This window comes from Trifolium pratense, linkage group LG4 (genome assembly GCF_020283565.1).
Source record: "Trifolium pratense cultivar HEN17-A07 linkage group LG4, ARS_RC_1.1, whole genome shotgun sequence".
NCBI lineage: Eukaryota > Viridiplantae > Streptophyta > Magnoliopsida > Fabales > Fabaceae > Trifolium > Trifolium pratense.
Window position 1 is genome coordinate 37,910,489 of NC_060062.1, and position 23,065 is coordinate 37,933,553.

Consider the following 23,065-nt stretch of genomic DNA (forward strand, 5'->3'; position numbering starts at 1 on the left):
CTATCTGACGAATGGGTTAGAGTACTCCTTGTACTCTGATTAATAAAAAAATTGCGGATTCAAGTTGATCCCTCTATCTTTATCCCTCCGCAATTGAAAGTTTAATTAGAGAAAGGAAAAAGGAGAGTTTAAGAATCTTAAGGATTCAAAATTGAATATTGTTGCAATGTGAGGTAACAAAATATATGAACTGGATAATCTGTTTGTTTGTGAGCGATGGGAGAGAGAAAATGAAGGCAATTACAGGTTCATGTTAATGGTGTATAGCATGGAAGATGATAACAATATAACAAATCTTGTATTTGTAACATGTCATAAATGTTGTTTTTTACAACACGTGGAGAATTTATTATGTTCTAGTAAACAAAACGACACATTCTTGTAAGCAAAACGACATTAAGAAACAACATGGATGAACTACTTTGATGCCTAATTAAGGAACCGTTACAATTGTCACAAGTGAAGTCAGAATGAAACTCTGTTCTTTCTATTTTTGGGTTTGCCTGATAATAGTATAACAAATTTCTACACAGGGTAGCCTAGCCAACTCGAAGAGAAAAATATAGGTAAAATAATTTTGGTAATTAGTTTAAACTATTACATCTAATTTTACACAATTGAAGAAAAATGTTTTTTAAGTCGTATTAATTAATTTCATAGGAATAAAAATTAGAAATTAAAAAATATATTAGTATTAATTTCAAAATTTTATTAATCGATACCTTGCTACATCAATAAGTCTTGAATATTACGCGGTCAATTGTGAAATTGATTTTTTTCCTTCTATCGTTAAACTTGAAAGTTAGTCGAGGTATCGATTAATAGTTCTCAATAAGGATTCCTTTTTTTTTTTTTCTTTTTCAAATGATTATGTTGAAGAAGAAACTTTGAATTTGGATCCTCTCATGCTTCCAATAGCACAAATCTCAATCATTCATTCATTTTTTTTCTCTCTTCTAAACTATTATTTTTTTTCTTTTTTATAAATCATCACCCTTAGATGAGGAAAATGAGAGAGGGCAACGCCAAAAGAGCATAGAAGGATTTGTTCTGGATTGGGCCTAGAAACCCAACAGCCGAGGACTTGCAAACTGGGCCATCGAGCAAGGCCTAATAAGGGACAGCCCGCGAAAGTTCACGACGAGCTAACGGTCACAATACTCCTGCGTATTGTAACGGCTGTCGACCGGAATGATGAACATTTACTGCTCATCATGGCTCTCCAACCGTTTTTCGGCAGCCACTTGATGGTCATTAACGCCATCAAGGGCCTTGGCCCAGCACTGGGAACTATATATATATGTCTTTCACTACGATTCGCCAGGTATGCATATTTTATTAGATAAAACCTTCACTCCACATTTAAACTGACTTGAGTGTCGGAGTATTTACAGGTACACAACCCCCTCCGTTCACTGAGGGCATCAATCGGAACAACACTGGCGCGATCGTCGGGATCCAAATCAAAAAATTTTGTCTCTCGACTATAATTTTTTTTTTGTTGACATTATGTGTGAGTTTTAAACTACTCCAAATTAAATGGTGTTAAGTACGGTGTTTCTCTGTGATTTTGAACTACAAAATAAAGAAATGCATAAAATAAACATATATAGAAAAAAAATATAAAATACTTTGATTAATTATGGGTGGGTGCATTGTAAAGTTTACAGAGTCAAGTCTATAGGCAAAGATTAATCTTACCGACCAAAATAATGTGGCCTAAAAGATTTAGTCTACTCGACTATTTAGGAATTGGATTTCATGTCGTAAAAATCCACACAGTTTTGACGCTGTAATTGATCACAGTCGTCCGATCAAAACTAAATGGTTGAGATCTTAAACTGTGGGAAATTATAGAAATCCATGTTGCATGATTGAAACCGTCCGATTACAGGTCAACGGCCCAAATTTAAAACAGCGACTAACTACGTGATTTTATTAGGATAGAAAATTCAGATCCGGCTATTTACATGGATAGTGCATGATATATTTTCCATTGTGAGGATTACTTTGGCCCCCATGATTTAGCTTGAATCTTTATTTTGCGGCATTTTCATGTTGATCATATCCACATGTGCGCAGAGTTATCCTCGAAACGTGTGGCTTTATACTTTTAGCTATATGACTTTAGTAGAACTCGTTAGAAATGAAAAAGACTCGACTAAACTGAAAGAAAACTTGTCTATCTCTTAATGAATGTCTAGCCATTTTTCAAGGTTTAAATAAATATTTGTTCCTTAATTAACATTTATTTTAGGTTTTAATTTGATCTCTTAGGGTGTGTTTGATTTGTTAAAGGGTAAGTACTGGACAGAACAGTACAAGACAGAACAGCACAACACATGACAGAACAGCACAGAACAAACTTTTGGGATATTGAACATTTTTTTGTCTTATACGATATTTTGTTAATAAAATGGTATTTTGGCATTTTAGACAACTTGTACTGCGGACAAAAAGTTGTGTTGTGGTTTAGTGAGGTACAAAAAAATTCTGTTTTTGTCCTGTCCATTGCTTCCCAGTTTGTCCAGTTCCTGAAACAGTTTTACAATCAAACACAGTACAACTACATTTGTCCTGTCCAGTCCCTTATTTTTAGCGAATCAAACGGACCCTTATGCTTAAAAAGTATTAATTTGATCTCTTACGGCGGCTATAAAATATATTTTTTGGTTTGTTTTAGTTACTTGTTGGCACCAAAAAGAATAAACACAACAATATCTTATTTCTCAAAGTACGAATAGTCCTTGATTAAGTTTAAATTTCCTACCAACCTTACCAAATTGGAAGATCAAGAATTTTCCTACAAAAAATTAAATTTGATATATAGAATGTAGATTAACATTGTCTCTATCCAGAATGCTAGTGATTAAATACATGATTAAACACATGACATGACACAACAACTTATAATTCATAGTCACCGGAGCTAGGATGTTGAGCAACCGTACTTGTAATTAAACAAGTTAAAAAACTTATAGACATTGGTATTTATTTTCTCGTCTATCCATTTAAGCTTTTCTAGTTGACACCAAATTTGTTACTTTTTCTTTGGCATATTCTGAGCAGCAACAAAAATACATAATTTAATTCCTACCTGCTTTGACTTTTATTTGACCATTGATAATATACAGTTAAATTTGAAGTCAGTAAGAAATTAACAAAGTTAACCAAATAAGTAGTATTTTTTCATCAAAATATATGATTTTATTGAGATTGAAGAGATCCATCACATAATTTATATATAAGCATGACAAAAAAAAAACTATATATAAGCATGACCAAAACATTAGAGAAGGATTTCAATGTATACCCCGTTTCCGTTTGTCCCACATTGTGGATTTTTATTTTTTTCTGGTAATAACCACACAGTGTTAATTTCTATACGAAGTTAAATGGAATGCAAAAAAAAATCTGGCTGGCTAATTATGCCACGCTCATTCTTGTTGGTGAGTGTTGTATATAACTGACATAATTTTTGTGAAATTATAGGGTTTGTTCGCTAAGCCAAGCCTCTAAAAAAACTGCAAATGAAAAATATATCTTATGTTTCAAACATGTTTTATAACCCTTAATATTCATTGAATCCCTTTGTAAAGAAAGAGATCGGTGAAAAAAATCTCATCTCATTATAGGAATAGTTGAATTTCATATGACTTGTAGATTACGAAAATTAAAAAAATTGATAGTAATTATAAATTTATGTGTCATGTTAACTAGTATTCTTGTGACACTAATTAAGGTAACCAAGACAAGTAAGTTTTGCAATGAAAATATTATTTTTTATATTATAAAAAAAGTAGAATATATACACAAATTTCAAGAGTTTTTTGTTATATTTAGTTTCGGATATTGCTATTTATAAAGAAAGATTTACGCAAGAAAGAGAAGAATCGATAAAAATAGAAAATTTAAATAATTATTAGAAATTGGCTATCGAAGAGAGAGTTGTTATAATTTGTAAGTATTAATTAAAGGTTGGCACATAAGATTCATAACTCTTCTTGCAAAGAAAATCTTACTAAAAAATAGTATTTTCCTTTAGTTCTTTAACTAGTTAATGACCAGGGGCCTAATTAGCATTTTTTTAACTTATTAATAGTGGATGGTGTTTTTATAAATTTATCTTTTAAGAGAGAATTTTTTATGATATCATACCATTTGTTGTAAAGTAAAAAGAGGTATAGTCCCATAAGTGTAGCTTGTTAGAGTGGAGAAGAGAGTGAGAGAGGGAATAGTTTCATCAATGAGGATTGATTATTATTGATCTTAGAAATACAATTTATAAAGATACAAATTGTAAGTGTGATACTTGGTTAACAAGTAACCATGATTAGAGTAACTAATTCAAGTTAGTTACTAACCATCTAACAAACTAAGGTAGTTACAACAATCAAACTAATAACTAACTTGCCAAGCAAGTAACTAACAAGTTGTTGATTGTTTTCACCAAGCCATTGGATTGTATTTCTCAACACACCTCCTCAATCCAATGTCTTGTCTGCAATCATGGTAATGCCTACCATTTTCCTTAATTCTTTGAATCTATCAGCCTTCAGTGGCTTGGTCATGATGTCTGCAATTTGAATTTCTGTCCTGCAATGCATTGCATTCAGTTTGCTTTGCTGACTTGGTCTCTTAGAAAGTGATACTTGGTTTCAATGTGCTTTGACCTTCCATGTGCAATGGGGTTCTTTGCCAAGTTGATTGCAGATTTATTGTCAACATTCAATCTCATAGGCTTCACATAGTTGATCTTCAATTCTTCTAGTAAGGATTCAAGCCAAACTGCTTGACAAGCTGCTTGTGCTGCTGCTACATACTCAGCCTCACAACTAGATAATGCCACTATGTTCTGCTTCTTTGAAGACCATGAGATAGGTGAATTTCTGAACCTGAACCAGTAACCTGATGTGCTCCTTCTATCATCTTTGTCTCCACACCAGTCAGAGTCTGAGAAACCTTCAAGTTCAATTTGAGTTTCACTGTTGCTTGTTGGAAAAGCTAGACCATAATCCTGTGTACCCTTCAAGTATCTTAGGATCCTTTTTGCTGCAATCAAGTGAGAAGTTTTAGGCTTACTCATGAACCTACTCACTGAGCCCACTGCATAGCTAATGTCTGGTCTTGTAATGCAAATGAACCTCAAGCTGCCAACTACCTGCTTGAACAAAGTAGCATCAACTGCTTGTTCATCTTCATTTTTTGACAATTTCAAATTTGCATCCATTGGAGTTTCAGCTGCTTTGCAATTCTCCATTTGAAATCTCTTTAATACATCTTCAATGTATTTTCTCTGATGCAATACAATACCATCTGAAGCATAGTGAAATTCTAATCCAAGGAAGTAATTGAGTTTGCCCAAGTCACTCATTTCAAACTCACTTTTCAATCTCCCCTTGAATTTCTCAATGCTAGTTGTGTTGTGACCTGTAATCAGCAAATCATCGACATACAGGCAAATGACAATAGCATCTGAGATATCACTTCCCTTCATGTATACACCAAATTCAACAGTGCACTTCACAAAACCTTCCTTTTGCAGAAATTCATCAATCCTTTTATTCCAAGCTCTTGGAGCTTGTTTAAGGCCATATAAAGCTTTGTTAAGCTTATACACTTTGTTCTTTTCTGATGCAATTTCAAACCCAGGTGGTTGCAGTACATAAACCTCTTCTTCCAATGGACCATTGAGAAAAGCAGATTTTACATCCATATGGTATAGTGACCAATTGTATGAACTGGCTATTGCAATCACTAACCTGATAGTTTCCATTCTTGCTACTGGTGCATACACCTCAGTGTAATCAATTCCTTCTTGCTGAAGAAATCCTCTTGCAACCAGCCTTGCCTTGTGTTTCACTATCTTGCCATCTGGATCCTTTTTCAATTTGAACACCCATTTCACACTAATAGCTTTTTTCTGTGGAGGTAGCTCAACCAATTTCCATGTGTGATTCTTTTCAATTGAATGGAGTTCTTCTTTCATTGATGCATTCCACTTTGAACTTGCTACAGCTTCTTTCCAGTTAATTGGCTCAGCATCTGCCATGAATGCTAAATGTACCAAGTCACCATCTTCATTCACTGCACTATCTGAGGTGATTTCATGATCATTAAGCCTGACAGAGGGAAATTTGTTTCTAGTTGATCTCCTTGGAGCTTGAGCAGGCACTGATGATAGTTGAATTCTATCATCATCATCGCTTGATGTATTCATATCTTCTTCATGATGTGTGCCTTGATTTTGATTATCTACTAGTTGATGTGTGATTGCAGCATCATTCACTCCATCTTCCAGTTGCATTGTGACTTGTTTGTTTGCTTCTGAGCTCCATTTCCATTGTGATTTTTCATCAACAATCACATCTCTGCTAATCACAACTTTCTTATTGTTGGGATTATACATTCTGTAGGCACCTGTAGCATCATATCCAATGAGAATCAGTTTTTCACTTTTATCATCTAGCTTTCTTCTTTTCTCATCTGGAATATGCCTGTAACACAGTGAACCAAAGATTCTCAAGTGTTTCACACTTGGTTTGTGACCTGTCCATAATTCCTCTGGTGTGTTATCCTTCAATCTCTTTGTAGGACACCTGTTCAACACATATGCTGCAGTGTTGACAGCTTCACCCCAATAGCACTTTGGTAAACCTTTACTCTTCAACATACATCTAGCCATATTGAGCAGAGTTCTATTCCTTCTTTCTGCTAAACTATTATGTTGAGGTGTGTAGGGAGCTGTCACCTCATGAATGATACCTTTCTGAGTACAGTAAGTTTGAAATTCCTTAGAATTGTACTCTCCACCTCCATCAGTTCTAAGTACCTTTAGCTTATTTTCACTTTGTCTTTCAGCTAGTACACAGAAATTCTTGAACATTGAAAATACTTCACTCTTTTCTTTCAGCAGATAAATCCAGACTTTTCTGGTGAATTCATCAACACAAGTCATAAAATATCTGCTACCTCCTAGAGTTGGAACTTCAATTGGTCCACACACATCAGAATGGACTACATCAAGTGGTTGTTTTGACCTAGAGTACACTGAACTCTTAAATGAATTCCTGGGTTGCTTGCTTACAAAGCAACCTTCACACAACTTCTCTGGTGTGTGAATCAGTGGTAACCCTACAACCATCTTCTTATTACACATGTGATTCAAACTTTTAAAGTTCAAATGTCCATACCTGTAATGCCACAACCATTTTTCATCTTCAGTGATCAAACTTGAAAAACACTGAAATGCAGAAGCTTGAAGATTTACTCTGAATGTTCTATTCTTTGACAATGGAGCTTTCAGAATCAACTTGTTCTTAGGGTCAAATACTTCAATGCTGTGATCTTTTGTGGAGTAATTGAACCCTTTCTCAAGTAACTGTCCAAGGCTCAACAGGTTGTGCTTCATAGATGGTACATACAGCACATCAGTGACAAAAGTGTGATTACCATTCTTCCTCTGAACCATCACTTTGCCTTTGCCTTCTACTAATATAGTGCTGTCATCTGCAAACTTCACTTTGCTTTTGAAATTTTCATCAAATTCCAATAACCAATCTCTATGACCTGTCATGTGATTTGAGCATCCAGTGTCAAGATACCATAGCTTTGAGGTATCATTTTCTGAGTTTGAAGTCACCATCATCAAAACACCATCTGAGTCTGAATCATTGTGTCTTGCATGATTTGCCTCATTCTCTTGCTTCTTCTTTCCCTTGCTTCTACACTCAGAAGCATAGTGACCCCACTTTTCACAGTTGTAGCATTGAATCTTGCTTTTGTCACTCTTCTTTCCACCATTCTTGCCCTTGATGAAACTGTCTTTCTTTGAAGATTCAGGTTGATCTTGATCACCATTGTGATCATTACTGAACTCAGCCTTTCCCTTATGCTTATTCCATTTATTCTTTCCCTTTCCATTCTTATTCCATTGACCTCCATTTTTTGCATACAAAGCCTGATCTTGAGTAGCTTTGTTGTCTTTCTTTTCTTTCCTTTCTTGCAACCTCTGTTCATGTGCCTCAAGTGAACTTTGTAACTCATTTACTGACATTGTGGACAGATCTTTTGATTCCTCAATTGCTACCACTATGTGATCATATTCAGGATTCAAGGTTCTAAGCACTTTTTCAATGATTTGTACATCAGAGATTACTTCACCATAGTTTTTCATTGAATTGACCAGAGTTTGCAATCTTGTAAAATACTCACCAATGGATTCTTTATCCAACATGCCCAACAATTCATATTGCCTTCGAAGAGATTGAAGTTTTACCTTCTTGACTTTATCTCCTCCACCATGAGCATTACTGAGTATATCCCAAGCAGCTTTTGCAGTTCTTGCTCCAGCAATCTTCTCAAAATTTGATGAATCCACGCATTGATGGATCAAGAACAAGGCCTTACTGTCTTTCTTCTTGACTTCTTTGAAGGCAGTTTGCTGATCTTGTGTTGCATTGGCTGCAAGGGGCTCATAACCAATGGTGATGAGATCTTCAGCATCTTGATAGCTGAAGATTACATTCATCTTCACACACCATTGGTCCCAATTCTTGCCATTAAGAATTGGAAGATTTGCAGGGAAACTATTGTTATTATTCATCTTGCAGTAACAATGAATCAAGGGAGGAAGGAATGGTTGAATTCTATGTGAAAAGGGAATTGGATCAAACCTAAAAGGCTAACTGATACCACTTGTTAGAGTGGAGAAGAGAGTGAGAGAGGGAATAGTTTCATCAATGAGGATTGATTATTATTGATCTTAGAAATACAATTTATAGAGATACAAATTGTAAGTGTGATACTTGGTTAACAAGTAACCATGATTAGAGTAACTAATTCAAGTTAGTTACTAACCATCTAACAAACTAAGGTAGTTACAACAATCAAACTAATAACTAACTTGCCAAGCAAGTAACTAACAAGTTGTTGATTGTTTTCACCAAGCCATTGGATTGTATTTCTCAACATAGCTCAAATGGTAGCTACCAGGAACATTATTGGAGTAGTCGAGGTTTGAACCCCGGATTCCACACTTCTTCACATTTAAATGTGTGAGAGTCTAGCCACTAGACTACTTGACCAAAAAATAAAGAGGTATAAAAATTAGGGGTATGTTGATAAAGAAATTATGTGATTGAAAATTCAAAGAGTGTCTTATAAAAAGGGGCAAGAAAATTTTCAAAAAAATTTTATATTTAAGGATGGAGGTAGTAATTTCATTCGTAAAGAATCAAATACATGATCGTATATATGAAACACAAGTGCTAAATATAATTGTTTGATTGCAAACATAGAGATAGTTTTTATATTGTATTGGAGTATTTGGATGAGATGGTAAGAGATTTATTCTAAACCTTTATTTTTGTGAGCAGAAGATATCCCGTTCTTATTAAGAAAATAAAAAAAAAAGCTTAAAAGAGAAACTAACACCTAGAGAACAATTATATATTTTAGATGAATAAACCACCAAATTCGTCCCAAAATTTGTTGGAGCTCTCACACTTGTCCATGACTTTATGAAAATTCTATAAAGTTCTGTGCCTAGCCATATTTTACTTATAATAAAATCATTTTCAAAATATAATATGAACTAAATTGATAGTAAGTGAATAAATTGAGGAGTTAATAAGTTGATAGTAAGTTACTAAAATATAGGACTCCATTGATAGTAACTAGTAAGTGGTTAATAATATAAAGACCAATTTAACGGTATAATAGAATCCAGAGATTTTTTTAAATTTATATTTACAATATTGTTAGGAATATATTGTTAGGAATTATTGTTTATATAATATATCTTATAAAAGTTGTAATATAAATCAACGTGTATTGGAGTTACAATCAAAGAAGTGGAAGATATAATGTTGTACTTTGAGAAATATAGAAATGAAGGCATTGCAGCATCTAACATGAATATTGTCAAAAAATTTGCATTTGATATAGTTATAGAGCCGACGCTTCCAACATATATTATATGGGTATAGAGCCGACACTTAGCGTCGTAGCGTTAGAAAAAGACAGTATGAGAAGAACGATAACGATAAAGAAATACAATCAACCGAGGAATCTTTTAGAGTCAGTTATTTTTTGGCGGTTGTTGATTTGACAATAATTTTATTAAAAAATATATTTGAGCAGTTAGAAGTATTTGAAAGTATTTTTGAATTTTTATTTGATGCAAAAATGTTGAATTATTGGATAATGGTGAATTAAAAATATCTTACACAATTTTTAAGACTATTTTTTTTTTCATAAGAATTTGTCAGATGTTGATGTAGATGATCTTTTTTCTGAATTGAAAGTGTTGCAAATGTGTCTTCCAAATGCGTTGATGTCAGCGATTGAAGTTCTCGAGTTTGTTAAAGTCGCAGATTGTTACTCAAATGTTGCAATTGCTTATCGAATTATCTTAACTATGTCGATGATATCTGCAAAAAGAAGTTTTCAAAATTCAAATTATTGAAAAACTACTTGAGATCGCCAATGTCACAAGAAAGGTTGAAAATTGTTTAGCCATTTTATATATTGAGAAAGATATAATAGAACATATTTATATAGAAACAATTATGAATTAATTTGCAACTAAAAATGTTCGTAGGAAGTGTTTTGCATGTGTATTTCGATATTAAATAAAAAAAATCCAAGGTTTTTTTAATAATTTTTTCTTTTTTATATCATTTAGTTGTTAGGACCAACGTATGAGTTATACATCGATTTTTTTTTTGTATAAAAATATTTATAATATCATAAATTAATTAGATACAACATTTTAGACACATATACTTACATCCCTGATCCATCTTCCTCTACTGTCTCTCTCTATCACCCTAATTTCTCATCGGCGATGGTGTGGATAACGTTGAAACACAAGGAAGGAGGGTGTAGACAGACATAGGGTGTGACGAAGAAAGGATGAGGTCGATGGTGGTGGTGGTGACCGATGATGGGGTGGTGACTAATGAATTTTTTTTTTTATAAAAGGTGACTAATGAAATTAATTTAATATATAATATTAGTACTTCATTATAAATTTTATATTTAATTTTATACAAGGATAATTTTTTCATTGTAAAAATTAATATTTAAAATTAAAACAAAAAACTATAAAAACACAAATTTTCTTTTAAATTTAAAATTATTTAAACAAATTCAATATATTGATAAAATCACAACGAGTCATATATACCTTGGAACTTCAACATAATCGAGGTGTCATAATCAGGTTGGTTTAAGATTTTTTGGAAGGTTAATTTGGGCTCAGTAGTGGGAGGGAATTGAATTTGGGGTATAATTTTCAGTATTTTGTCTATATACGGCGCCGTTGTTATGTATTTGTTTTTTACCGGTCTTTGTTCGTCTTGGGCAGAGACTTTGTTAATAATATTTTGTCATTAAAAAAAAAAAAACAGGTACTCATAATGATTTTGTCAAACTCATTATAATTCTAAACATGTACTCCCTCCGTCCCAAAAAGAATGACCCATTTTGAATATATGCACTATTCATATATATTGTTTTGACCATATTTTTCTACTAATAAATAAAAATAAATATTAACATATAAGATGTTGTTAGATTCGTCTCGATGAGTATTTTCAAAATATCAATTTTTTATAATTTTTACTATTATACAATTAAAGATATTAGTCGCCAAAGTTATGCATTGGCATGCGTGTTTCGGTCAACTGGGTCATTCTTTTTGGGACGGAGGGAGTATCGATCTCAAGAGAAAGATCTCCTGACTAATCTTGATTTTGACTTCGAATGAGTAAAGTCTAGCGTTAAAGATCAAATTGCACAAGTATTATCGATGTTTATTCCATTAAAAGCTTTGGATAACTTAAAAGCTTTGAATAACTTAATTAAATCCAACTTTTTTTTTAATAACTTAAATTAAATCCAACCTTATAGTTTGGATTTTCTTATCTTATCTTATTATACAAAAACTGACTATTACACAAAAGATACGTACACATTACACTAAAACTAACGGTAAGTAACCTAAATAAATACAAAAATTTGAACCACCAATTTTAGGTGTCCAAAAGTAGCCGTCTACCATACTTTTTTATCGTTGGTGTTAAGTAATCAGTCTTTGCCAACAAAATTTGCTTATAATCCTCTATTTTCTTCCCTAATATATCCACCCAAAAAAAATATAGAGGAAAAATTTAAAAAATTAAAATGGGGGTGGTTGAAAAACAGTTAAACAGCCTTATAAGCAAAAGAGACAAAGTCAAATAAACCAAACCTCATTTCCTTAATCTTATCTTATATATAATATAACAATAAAAACACAATATAACATCCTAAACACCAATAGTGAAACATTGAGAAACCATAAAGAAAAAAAACTACAACACAAAATCTTAACAAACAACATTTTTTTATTTTTCAAAAACACATAATGGATTCTGTTGTCTCTGAATTAGAAGGCACACTTCTAAAAAATATAGATGTATTCTCATACTTTATGTTAGTAGCATTTGAAGCTTCAGGTTTGATTCGCTTCGTTCTGTTGTTAATCCTATGGCCCGTTATTCGGTTCCTAGACATAATCGGCATGGAAGACATAGCTCTCAAGCTAATGATCTTTGTAGCTGTAGCTGGAATTCATAAATCGGAGATCGAATCGGTTTCGAGAGCAGTTTTGCCGAAATTTTACATGGATGATCTTGATATGGAAGCTTGGAAGATTTTTAGTTCTTATGATAAAAGGGTTGTGGTGACAAAAATGCCAAGAGTTATGGTGGAGAGATTTGTGAAAGAACATTTACGTGCTGATGAAGTTATTGGGAGTGAATTAGTTTTCAATAGGTTTGGCTTAGCAACTGGGTTTGTTCAAAGTGACTCAATTACAACGGTTTCTGAAAGGGTTGCTAAAGTTTTGAATAATGAAGTTCCAACTTTGGGTATGGCAAGGCTTAGTACTACTACATCAAGCCATCATTCATTCTATAAACTTTGCAAGGTAACTATAAATATTTAACAAAAGTGAAAAATTTCAAAGCATGCAAAAGTTTTGATTTGGTGGTAAAAATATTAATTAATTTCAAATTATAATTTTTTTTTTTTGACAATAAATTATAATTTTTATAAAGTTTGTTTATAGGAAATTTTATCACTTGGAGATTCATGTTGTCTATTTACTTGTTGAGAGCAAAAATTTGAGTTTTGTGGTTTCATTCCTTTTAATGGCATTCTCCTATATTGCTTTTTAAATATGGAGAATGTTAACTTGTGCCCTTAAGGACACATGATAAGAAGATAAATATGGAAAAAAATATTACTCCTATTGTTTGGTTTTACTCATAAATATTATAATTATATTATATATGGCCAATTTCGATGTTGTTAATATTTAGTGATGAAAGTACCCCAAATTGTATTTATTTGCTATCTTTAAATTTTGTTTCGTCAAAAAAAAAAAAAAAATTGTGAATAATTCAACTTTATTGGTAAAATCAAACATGTGCTGTAAATACTCTCAATTGATTTTTTGCAAAACAATAATATTTCTAATTTATAAGAAAAATTAAGATAAATTTACGTGACTTTTTTATATGTGTGCAGGAACAAATACAGCCACCATTCAGGACAAGCAAAAAGTACAATGATAACCAACTTCTCCGACCACATCCTGTGATCTTCCACGACGGACGATTGGTGAAGCGGCCAACACCATTCACCTCACTATTAATCATCCTTTGGATTCCCATAGGTGTTTTACTAGCCATAATCCGGTTAACCTTGGGAGCCATTTTACCCTTCTGGGCAATTCCTCACATGTCAAGGTTATTTGGTGGCAAAGTCATTGTGAAGGGGAAGCCACCTCTCCCTCCTTCCGCAGGCGGCTCTGGCGTCCTTTTTGTTTGCACTCACCGCACTCTAATGGACCCCGTTGTACTCTCATCTGTCCTCAAACGTAAAATCCCAGCAGTAACATACTCTATTTCCCGAATATCGGAAATACTCTCCCCTATCCCAACTGTAAGACTAACAAGGATGCGAAACGTGGACGCAGAGAGAATAAAATATGAATTATCCCAAGGAGATTTAGTTGTTTGTCCCGAAGGAACAACATGTCGTGAGCCTTTCCTTTTAAGATTTAGTGCCCTTTTTGCCGAACTAACTGATCGAATAGTACCAGTTGCCATGAACTATAGAGTCGGGTTCTTCCATGCAACAACTGCGAGAGGTTGGAAGGGTTTGGACCCGGTTTTCTTCTTCATGAACCCTAGACCGGTGTATGAGGTTACTTTCTTGAACCAGTTGCCGGTTGAAGCCACATGTTCGTCCGGGAAGAGTCCACACGATGTGGCCAATTATGTACAAAGGATATTGGCTGCAACTCTAGGGTTTGAATGCACCAACTTCACTAGAAAAGATAAGTATAGAGTTTTGGCTGGGAATGATGGCATTGTGTCTTGTACTTCATTGGTTGACCAAGCAATGAAGGTGGTGAGCACATATAGTTTACCATAGTTAATAATGATGATACAAAAACAAAAACAAAAAAAGATTTATTAATTGTTTTATTTTGTTAATTTGTATGTATGGGTGCCAGTGTGCTAGCTTTTTGTGTAATTGAAGTTGAAGACATATAGATTATTTGTTGTTTTTATATATTAATTTTTGGGATTTTTTTCTAATTTACTATTTTTTTAATTCTTTTGAAAGAAAGATTGCATAATTCTTTTCATAAAGAAAAAAAAAAAAAAAGGAATGTTTAATTCTTTTGGAAGTCAAAGTAACTTCATAAGTTTAATTACTATTTTTTGAGATGTTATTTTTATTAGTGTCTCAATCGAATCATTTTTACTTTGACCGTAAAAATATTATGTGATTGGTTGATTTTTGTTGATAACCCATTATTTACTTCAAATTTTTAACTATATATGTGAATGGTCAAATAAAGTCAAAGTAGGTAGGAATTACATGTTCTTGTTGCTCAGAATGTCGTAAGAAAAAGTAACAAGTTTGGTGTCACCTACAAAGCTTGGATAGATGAGAAAATAAATACCAATACCTTATAGGTTTGTAACTTGTTTACAAGTACGGTTGCTCAACATCCTATATGACCTTGCGTAAAAAACCAAAATCCTATATGACCCTGAAATATAAGATGTTGTGTTGTGTAGTCATGTTCAATATATTTGTAAATAAATTACTAGCATTTGGGTCCCCGTCAGCTTAGTTCAGTTGACAGAAACAATCACTATATGTATAAGAGTTGAGTTCGAATCTCGTATACTCCACTTATTTACTTTTAACGTGAATTTTCTAATCACTAAACTACTTGACAAAAAAAAAATCACGAGTGGGAAAGAGGAAACATTAATTCACATTTATTTACTAAGCAATTGAATTAAAGTGATTAAACTCAGTTTAATTTCTGAGAAACAATTTTATTTTACTTTTTTTTTTTATTGAACTTTAGATTATTAGAGTTTTTTTTTTCTCTGATAATAGAAGAGTTAAACGAAAAAAACATTCTATGTACTATTAGTCTATTACCCAATTGTCGTAAGTGGCAAATTTTTGATCTCCCCATTAATTAGGTAAGGTTGGTAGGAATTTTCAATTTAATCAAGGCTGTTCCTATTTTGGCAAATAAGGTATGCTCAGTTTATTCTTTTTGGTTCCAACAAGTAACGAGGACAAACCAAAAAGTTTTTTTTTTTTTTGTACATGAGCTAAGAAAAACAAAAAGAAAAGCAAGAAAAAGAAAAAACTGCATCCGTGGGACAGGAGTCCTCAGACGATCATTTCTAAGAGTGAGATTCAAGTCATCGAGAGGAGAGTTCCACAACTTCCATTTGATGTCATTGCTAGAGCCCCATTTTGCAAGAAAATCAGCACTTGCATTTCCTTCTCTCAGAGTGTGACAAAACTTAGCTTCCCAATCCAAGTTAGCAATAACGGGAAGCATAGCAATGGTGCTTGTTTAAAGGTTTAGTAATAAGGTCAATTACTCCCTTAGAATTAGAATAGCAAATAACAAAAGTGCAGCCTGAATCTTTTGCAAGACGCAAACCTTGGTAGATAGCCATGGTTTCTGCATAAGTTTTATTAGACATTCCTAAGAAGCTACTAAACCCGATAACCCAGCTGCCGTCGCCCCTACGGATCAGACCACCGATACCAGCTCGACCAGAAAGAACATTGCAGCTGCCATCAACATTTAGCACAAAACAATTTTCTCTTGAAGGATGCCAAGTTACTAATCTAATAGCTTCATGCCGGGCTGGAGCAGAAGGATGACAGATAGATATAAGAGTAGCTAATATTCTTGCCTCAGACACCACCTGAAACAAATGAACAGATTCATTCCCAACGCAGACAATATTCCTCGCTTTCCAGCTCCACCACAAGCCAGCTAAAAAGGAGTATGCTGCATCACCAGTAGCATTGGTCTTCAACCAATTATCCAAGTTTGAATTGCTGAAGAAGCTAATATCTAAAAAGCCTAAGTTAATCCAAAGATTTTTGGCTAAGGTGGAATCACGAATGCAATGAAGGATAGTTTCTTCATTATTCTGACATCTGACACACAAGTTTGAGGCAGCCATGTTCCTATTATGCAGGAGAGCTAGAGTAGGAATAGCTTTGTGACAAGCACACCAAAAAGTATTTTATAGCCGCAATTCATATTACTCCAAAGTAATTAAAGCATTATTTATTGGCTGTCATAAAAAACTATTAAGCATTTTCCCTGAGCTTACCTTAATTGGTAGGGACTTCGTATATATTATACAGGATGAGATTCGAATTACGGACACTCTACTTATTATCTTTAAAGGTAGAATTTCAAAGCCCAACAACAACAACAACAACAAATTGTAATATTAAGCATTGTCTATAAAATAAATAAATAAATAAATAAATAAACTAATAAACTAGTATTGTAATTATATTGTTAGTGATTTTTTTTTCCAACCCCACCCTTCTTCTAAGACCATGTACAATGAAGCTGTTGAATCCACTCTCAACTGCACAATGTAGCCCAATGGGGTGTTTAACTTAGCTTGATGTTTAACTTATGTGCTTAACAATTGGCGCGTGTACACGCGCGCAAGTGAGAGTGGTCAATCTATTCACGCGGAGAGAGAAGGACTTGGTGATAAGATCCAGCCACGTGGCTGACTGTGATTGGCTGGCTGGATTTTTATCCATTTAATACTTTGAACTCAATTATTTCGTTGCAAATTAATTTTTTTTATTTTTTTTATCTATAAATAGAGACTTGGTTCATTTATTTGGACACAGCAAAAAAAATTCGATTTTTTCACTATATTAATCTTATTATTATCTTTCTATTAGTGTTAATCTTGAAGTATTTTAGTTTTTTTTTTTTTTTGGTGAAATGGATCTCAATAATCATTTCAACAGCCAAAATTCTTCTAATTATCCAAACAATTATCAAAATCTCAACAATTATCAAAATCCCAACAATTTTCAAAATCCCAACAATTTTCAAAATCCAAATCAATTTTCCAACCAACATCCTCAAAACATACCTAATTTTGGTTTGCACCAGATTTTAATTTAATTTTAATCGATAATTGTAATTTTATGTAATCATAAAAACAAAAATATAAATTTAAATAAGAATATGAAATAAAAAGTGGTGGGGTAGAGAAAGTGGTGGGGTAGAGTGTTGAATGAAAAAACCATTGGAGAGGATAAAAGTTGAATGTGTGTTGAATGATTAGGTGGAAGAAAGTGAAAATGATGTGGAGTGTTGGGAAGTGAAAAAGTGGTGTTGAATGTTAAAAACCATTTTTTTTTTTTTGAAAGTAAAAAAGGAAATTTTATTCATCTTGAAAAGAAGGAATATTGCCTTTATCTTTTTGGATAACAGACCAAATACAAAAGGGGATGTTGGTAGTCCATTCTTTATTGGGCTCAATTTCGGCCCATTTAGTCATTTCATGGGTAGCTTGATTTGCCTTCCTTTGAACCCATTTGATATCTGATCTAGGGTTTCCCTTTAGGAAGAGGCTGCATCGTCGTACCACTTTTCCCCAGCTTTTGAAGATGTTGCTTTGTCCCTTAACCGCTTTAACAATGACTTGGGAGTCCAGCTCAAAGATTACACTCTGTTCCCCTAGCTTTTCGATCCATTCTATAGCATCCATTAATCCCATCGCTTCACCAGTAACAACGTCCGCCGATCCGTTGTGAGTTCTAGTTGCAACCCCGACGGTGCTTCCATCCGACCGCCGTAGAACCAGCCCCGTTGACCAATGGCCATCACTACTTAGGTGAGCATCCACATTGATCTTCAGGGTGCCCCTAGGCAGTGGACTCTAGCTGATGTCGTTGCTGCATCCGTTCCTTCTCACTTGAGGATCTTGGATTTGTTGTTCCAGGCCATGCGTTTGGTATTCCTGTAGCTGGTTTAAAGTCGTGGAGCTAATTTCTTGAGGAGGTAAGTTTTTCCCTTGAAAGACCAATACATTTCTCGCATACCAAATCCCATAAATGATTGCAGTTATCTTCTCAAGGCATTCCTTGTTTGTGTTGTTTATCATATAAGTAATCCAATCGTAGAAGTCTGTAAGTTGATTTTGCCCTAGGTTTATTGTCAGGGCTGAGGCAAACCAAGTTTGTTTTGCCCATTCACACTCTAAAAAAACATGATGAATTGTTTCCATTCTATTTAAGCAGCGAGGACATAAGGGATCACACCTGACCCCTCTTTTGAACAAGTTGTTCTTTACTGGTAAGGCATTATGAAGCACTCTCCATAGCAGATGGCTGTGTTTAGGGGGCACTTTTAGCTTCCAAAGGACATTCCAGATGTGCTGAGAGTTATTTGATGGACTAGCATTAGGGATGTTACCCCATTCCATAATGGCATGATAGCCTGATTTGACTGAATATTGGCCATCCTGTGTGCAATCCCATGTGAGCATGTCAGGTTGAGTTTTGTCAATGATAGGAATATTTAGAATCATCTGAGCCTCATAGGGGAGGAAATCTTGATTTATTATATCTATATTTCACTCATTGTAGTTACTATCCATAAGCTCTTTCACCTTGGTTAGGCTCAAGTTATTGGGTTTTGGTCTGCCCCTATATGTAGCACCTTTTTGCTGCATCCAATTGTCCTCCCAGATATTTATATCTTCCCCATCTCCAATGGACCAGTAGCTGCCTCTTTTAATAACCCAACTGGCCTGCATAATACTCCTCCAGGTGTAGCTCATCACTTGCTTATGCTTTGCATTTAGGAAGCTTTCATTTGGGAAATACTTTGCCTTAAGGACTTGGGCCACTAGGGAAGTTGGTTTAGTGATAAGCCTCCACCCTTGTTTAGCTAACAGAGCCTCATTGAAGGCTCTTAGATCTCTGAAACCCAGCCCTCCATTTCTTTTCTGAGTGCATACCTTTGACCATTTTAGCCAATGCATTTTCCTTTGGTCAGTGGTACTACCCCACCAGAAGTTACATATCATTTTTTCTAGCTGTTCACACACTCCTTTTGGGATGAGAAAGCAGCTCATAAGATAAGTAGGGATTGCTTGGGCTACAGCTTTGATTAGGGTGCCTCTTCCAGCAAAAGATAGATTTTTTTCCTTCCAACCTTTGAGCTTTTTCCATATTTTTTCTCTGATATAGTTAAAGATCTGCTGTTTAGATCTTCCATGCACTATGGGCATGCCTAAGTATTTTGAGAAATGTTAGAGATTTCCCCTTTTATTCCATCAGTGACTCCTTTACTAAAAACCATTTCTGATTTTGCTAAGTTGACTAGTTGTCCAGAAGCTTTTTGATATGTTTGAATAATATCTTGGATGGTTGAGACCTCCTTGTTAGTTGCCCTGCAAAACATTAAGCTGTCATCAGCAAATAATAAGTGGCTAATTTCAGGGGCCCCTTGGGAAATTCTGATCCCATGGATAAGTTTTTCCTGCTGGGCCCTAGAAATTAGTCCAGATAAGACATCAGCACAGATGATAAAAAGGTAGGGTGAGAGAGGGTCTCCCTGTCTAAGTCCCCTCTAGGGGTAAAATTCTTGAGAGGGATAGCCATTGATGAGGATGGAGAATTTAACAGTAGTGACACATTTCATTATAGTTTGAACCATAGTAGCTGGAAATCCCATAGTGGCCATGGTAGCTGCAAGGAAGTCCCATTCTACCCTATCATAAGCCTTTGCCATATCAGTCTTGATACCCACATAACCTGTTTTCCTCTTTGTTTGGGCAAGATAATGAAAAATCTCTGAAGCTATAAGAGTGTTGTCAGTAATGAGTCTGCCTTGTATGAAGGCACTTTGATTGGGGCTAATCACCTCTGGAAGAATAGTTTTAATTCTATTTGCAATGGTTTTAGTAATAATCTTGAGGGTGACATTATAGAGGGAGATGGGTCTAAAGTCATTAGGTAAACCATTGTATATGGTCTAAGCCGCTTGAAAATTCAAAAAAAAAAAAAATTATAAATGTTCAGCTTTTAAAATTCAGATGAAGGGAAAATCTACAATGGTTATGAAGTGTGAATTAGGGGTGTTCGAATTTAAACCGATTCAAATTAAAATTGTAAATCAATTCAAAACATCAAAAATCCCATAAAATTGAATATTTTGTTTGGCTATTGTTTTGTGAAAATCGCTGGATCATAACGGATTTTGAATTGATTTTTTAAAACGGATTCAAACCGAATCAAACTGCAGACATTATTTTAATATTTATGTTTGATATATTATATTAACCTATATATTTAATGATTTTTAATTTTTTTTAGTGCTACTTATTAGTTTAATTTAATCTATTTATTTCTACTATTTCTTTATTGCATTAAGACATTAACTTATTAGTTTGATATATTTCAATATTAATGTCGCAAAGTGATAAAAAAAATCTTTTTTTAAACGGCATATTTCTCATAATCGTCAGAAATGTATGATTTAAAGAAGAAAATAAAAAGTTTCCAAATCTTTTTTTTTTTTGACAAACAATAAACTATCTCATTTCATTATTCAATAAAGGAAGAATACAAGTAGGTATCGACTCAAAGGTACAACGACTAGACCAAGAAATGGCCGCCCTAGCAAGTGTGTGAGCAACCATGTTCGCTTGCCGCTTAATAAACTTGACCTTAAAGTTTGGATTACATAAGAGAGTATTTTTAATAAGGCAAATAATAGAACTAAACTCAGAGCTACCGCTGCGTAAATTATGAATTGCATCCACCACACTTTTGGAATCCGTCTCAAATATAACATGAGATATGCCTCTTTGTTCCAATACTTTCAATGCTTCAAGTAAGGCTATGGATTCTCCTTCTATAATGGAGCAGTTCCCATTCAACCACGTTGTTTCAGCCATAACAAAGCGTCCCTCATCATCACGAAGACACCAACCAAAACTGGATCTGTTTCGCTCTTTGTGAAAAGCCGCATCAACATTGCACTTGTACCATCCTTGGACTGGTTTTTGCCAACGTGTATCCTGCTGCTGTTGTGCAATTTGACTCCTATTCTGCTGTACCTGTGCAACCGAGAACCACTCATTCCATAGGTGTCGAGTCTTAACTCCTAAGCTTGTTCCCGGTTCATTATTATCATTCCAAACGCAATTATTCCTATTATTCCAAAGTATCCATACCAACATTGCGAAAGTACCTGCTGTTTCTTTGTTTTCTGTCAAACAGATGCTAAAAATCATGTCTGCTACACTGCAGAACTGCTGCAATCTTGGCGTGATGATCTGTTCTAGTCCTGCTGCCTGCCGAGCTTGATGACTGGTTGCACACCCGAAAAACACATGCCAATCGTCTTCATTATGTTGATTACAAAGTGGACATAATAGCGAACAAGGAACACGTCTTTCTTGTAATCTCATACGAGTAGGTAAACATCCTTTAACTATCCTCCATAGAAGATGTTTAGCTTTTGGTGGAGCAAGGATTGACCAAAGGCTGCTCCAATCTTTTTGCTGGGAGCCAACGTCTACTTTACCTGTACCAGTCAACAATAATTTATATCCACTTTTAACACTATATTGGCCATGCATGTCATCAGCCCAAATTAGCTTATCATTCTCAATAATGTCAAGTAAGGGAGTCTCAAGAATACAATTAGCAATATGCATAGGAAAGATGGACTCAATTTTTTCCTTATCCCACACCTTCATATTAGGAAGCATAAGGTCATTAGTAGTAAAATTATGCACACCTTGAATTTGAGGTGAAGGAAGCCACACACTGCCTTGTCCTCTCAACCATGGTTCACTCATGATCTTGATGGTAGTTCCACTTCCAATACTCCACCTACAGCCATTCATAAGAATTTCCCGAGCTTTCCAAATACCTCTCCAAGCATAGCTCGGGTTATGACCAATTTTTGACTCAAATAAAGATGAATTCGGAAAGTACCTTGCTTTGTAGAGTCTAGACACAAGTGTATGAGGTTTTGTCATAATGTTCCAGCCTTGCTTAGCTATCATCGCCAAATTGAACATATGTATGTCGCGGAACCCCAAACCACCTTGAGTCTTAGGATATGTCATACGGTCCCAAGCTAACCACCTAATTCCTTTGTTATTAGCTCCACCTCCCCACCAAAATGAATTCAGCATCCTCTCAATGTCCTTTACCGTGGAGTCCGGAAGAAGATAAACACTCATAACATAGGTCGGGATTGCTTGTAACACTGATTTAATCATCACTTCCTTTCCTGCTCGTGACAAAGCTCTCCCTCTCCACGAGTTTATACGCTTCCAAATTCTGTCCTTGATGAAAGCAAAAACATCCTTCTTCTTTCTGCCTATCATAGAAGGGAGACCTAGATAGTTTCCGGTTCCGAGTACGTGTCTGACTCCCATAATATTTGAAAGATCTTGCTGGTCCTCTATACTCAAATTTCTGCTAAAGAAAACCTCCGACTTTGCCAAGTTAATTTCTTGCCCTGACGCTTCCTCATAAGTCTTTAGTATACTCATCAGATGATTAATTTCTGCTACTGTTGACCTGCAAAACAAGAAGCAATCATCAGCGAAAAGAAGGTGGGACACCGTCGGTGCCCCTCTGCAAATCTTGACGCCATGTA

General features: G+C 34.5%; 3 protein-coding genes across 3 annotated transcripts; 1 reads left to right on the forward strand and 2 right to left on the reverse strand.

Moving 5' to 3' along the window:
• Positions 1-4,612: 4,612 nt before the first annotated feature.
• On the reverse strand, positions 4,613-5,398 carry LOC123922624 (secreted RxLR effector protein 161-like). The gene has a single exon (XM_045975322.1). The coding sequence runs from the start codon at positions 5,372-5,374 to the stop codon at positions 4,613-4,615; it is 762 nt and encodes a 253-aa protein (XP_045831278.1). The 5' UTR covers positions 5,375-5,398.
• Positions 5,399-12,146: 6,748 nt separating this feature from the next.
• LOC123881955 (glycerol-3-phosphate acyltransferase 5-like) lies at positions 12,147-14,646 on the forward strand. The gene is made up of 2 exons (XM_045930728.1): positions 12,147-12,976; positions 13,579-14,646. The coding sequence occupies exons 1-2, from the start codon at positions 12,413-12,415 to the stop codon at positions 14,488-14,490; spliced, it is 1,476 nt and encodes a 491-aa protein (XP_045786684.1). The 5' UTR covers positions 12,147-12,412; the 3' UTR covers positions 14,491-14,646.
• A 3,173-nt stretch (positions 14,647-17,819) lies between these two features.
• Positions 17,820-18,968, reverse strand: LOC123922626. Its single transcript, XM_045975323.1, has 2 exons — positions 18,700-18,968; positions 17,820-18,264 (listed from the first exon to the last, which is right to left on the reverse strand). The coding sequence occupies exons 1-2, from the start codon at positions 18,966-18,968 to the stop codon at positions 17,820-17,822; spliced, it is 714 nt and encodes a 237-aa protein (XP_045831279.1).
• Between the last annotated feature and the right edge of the window lie 4,097 nt (positions 18,969-23,065).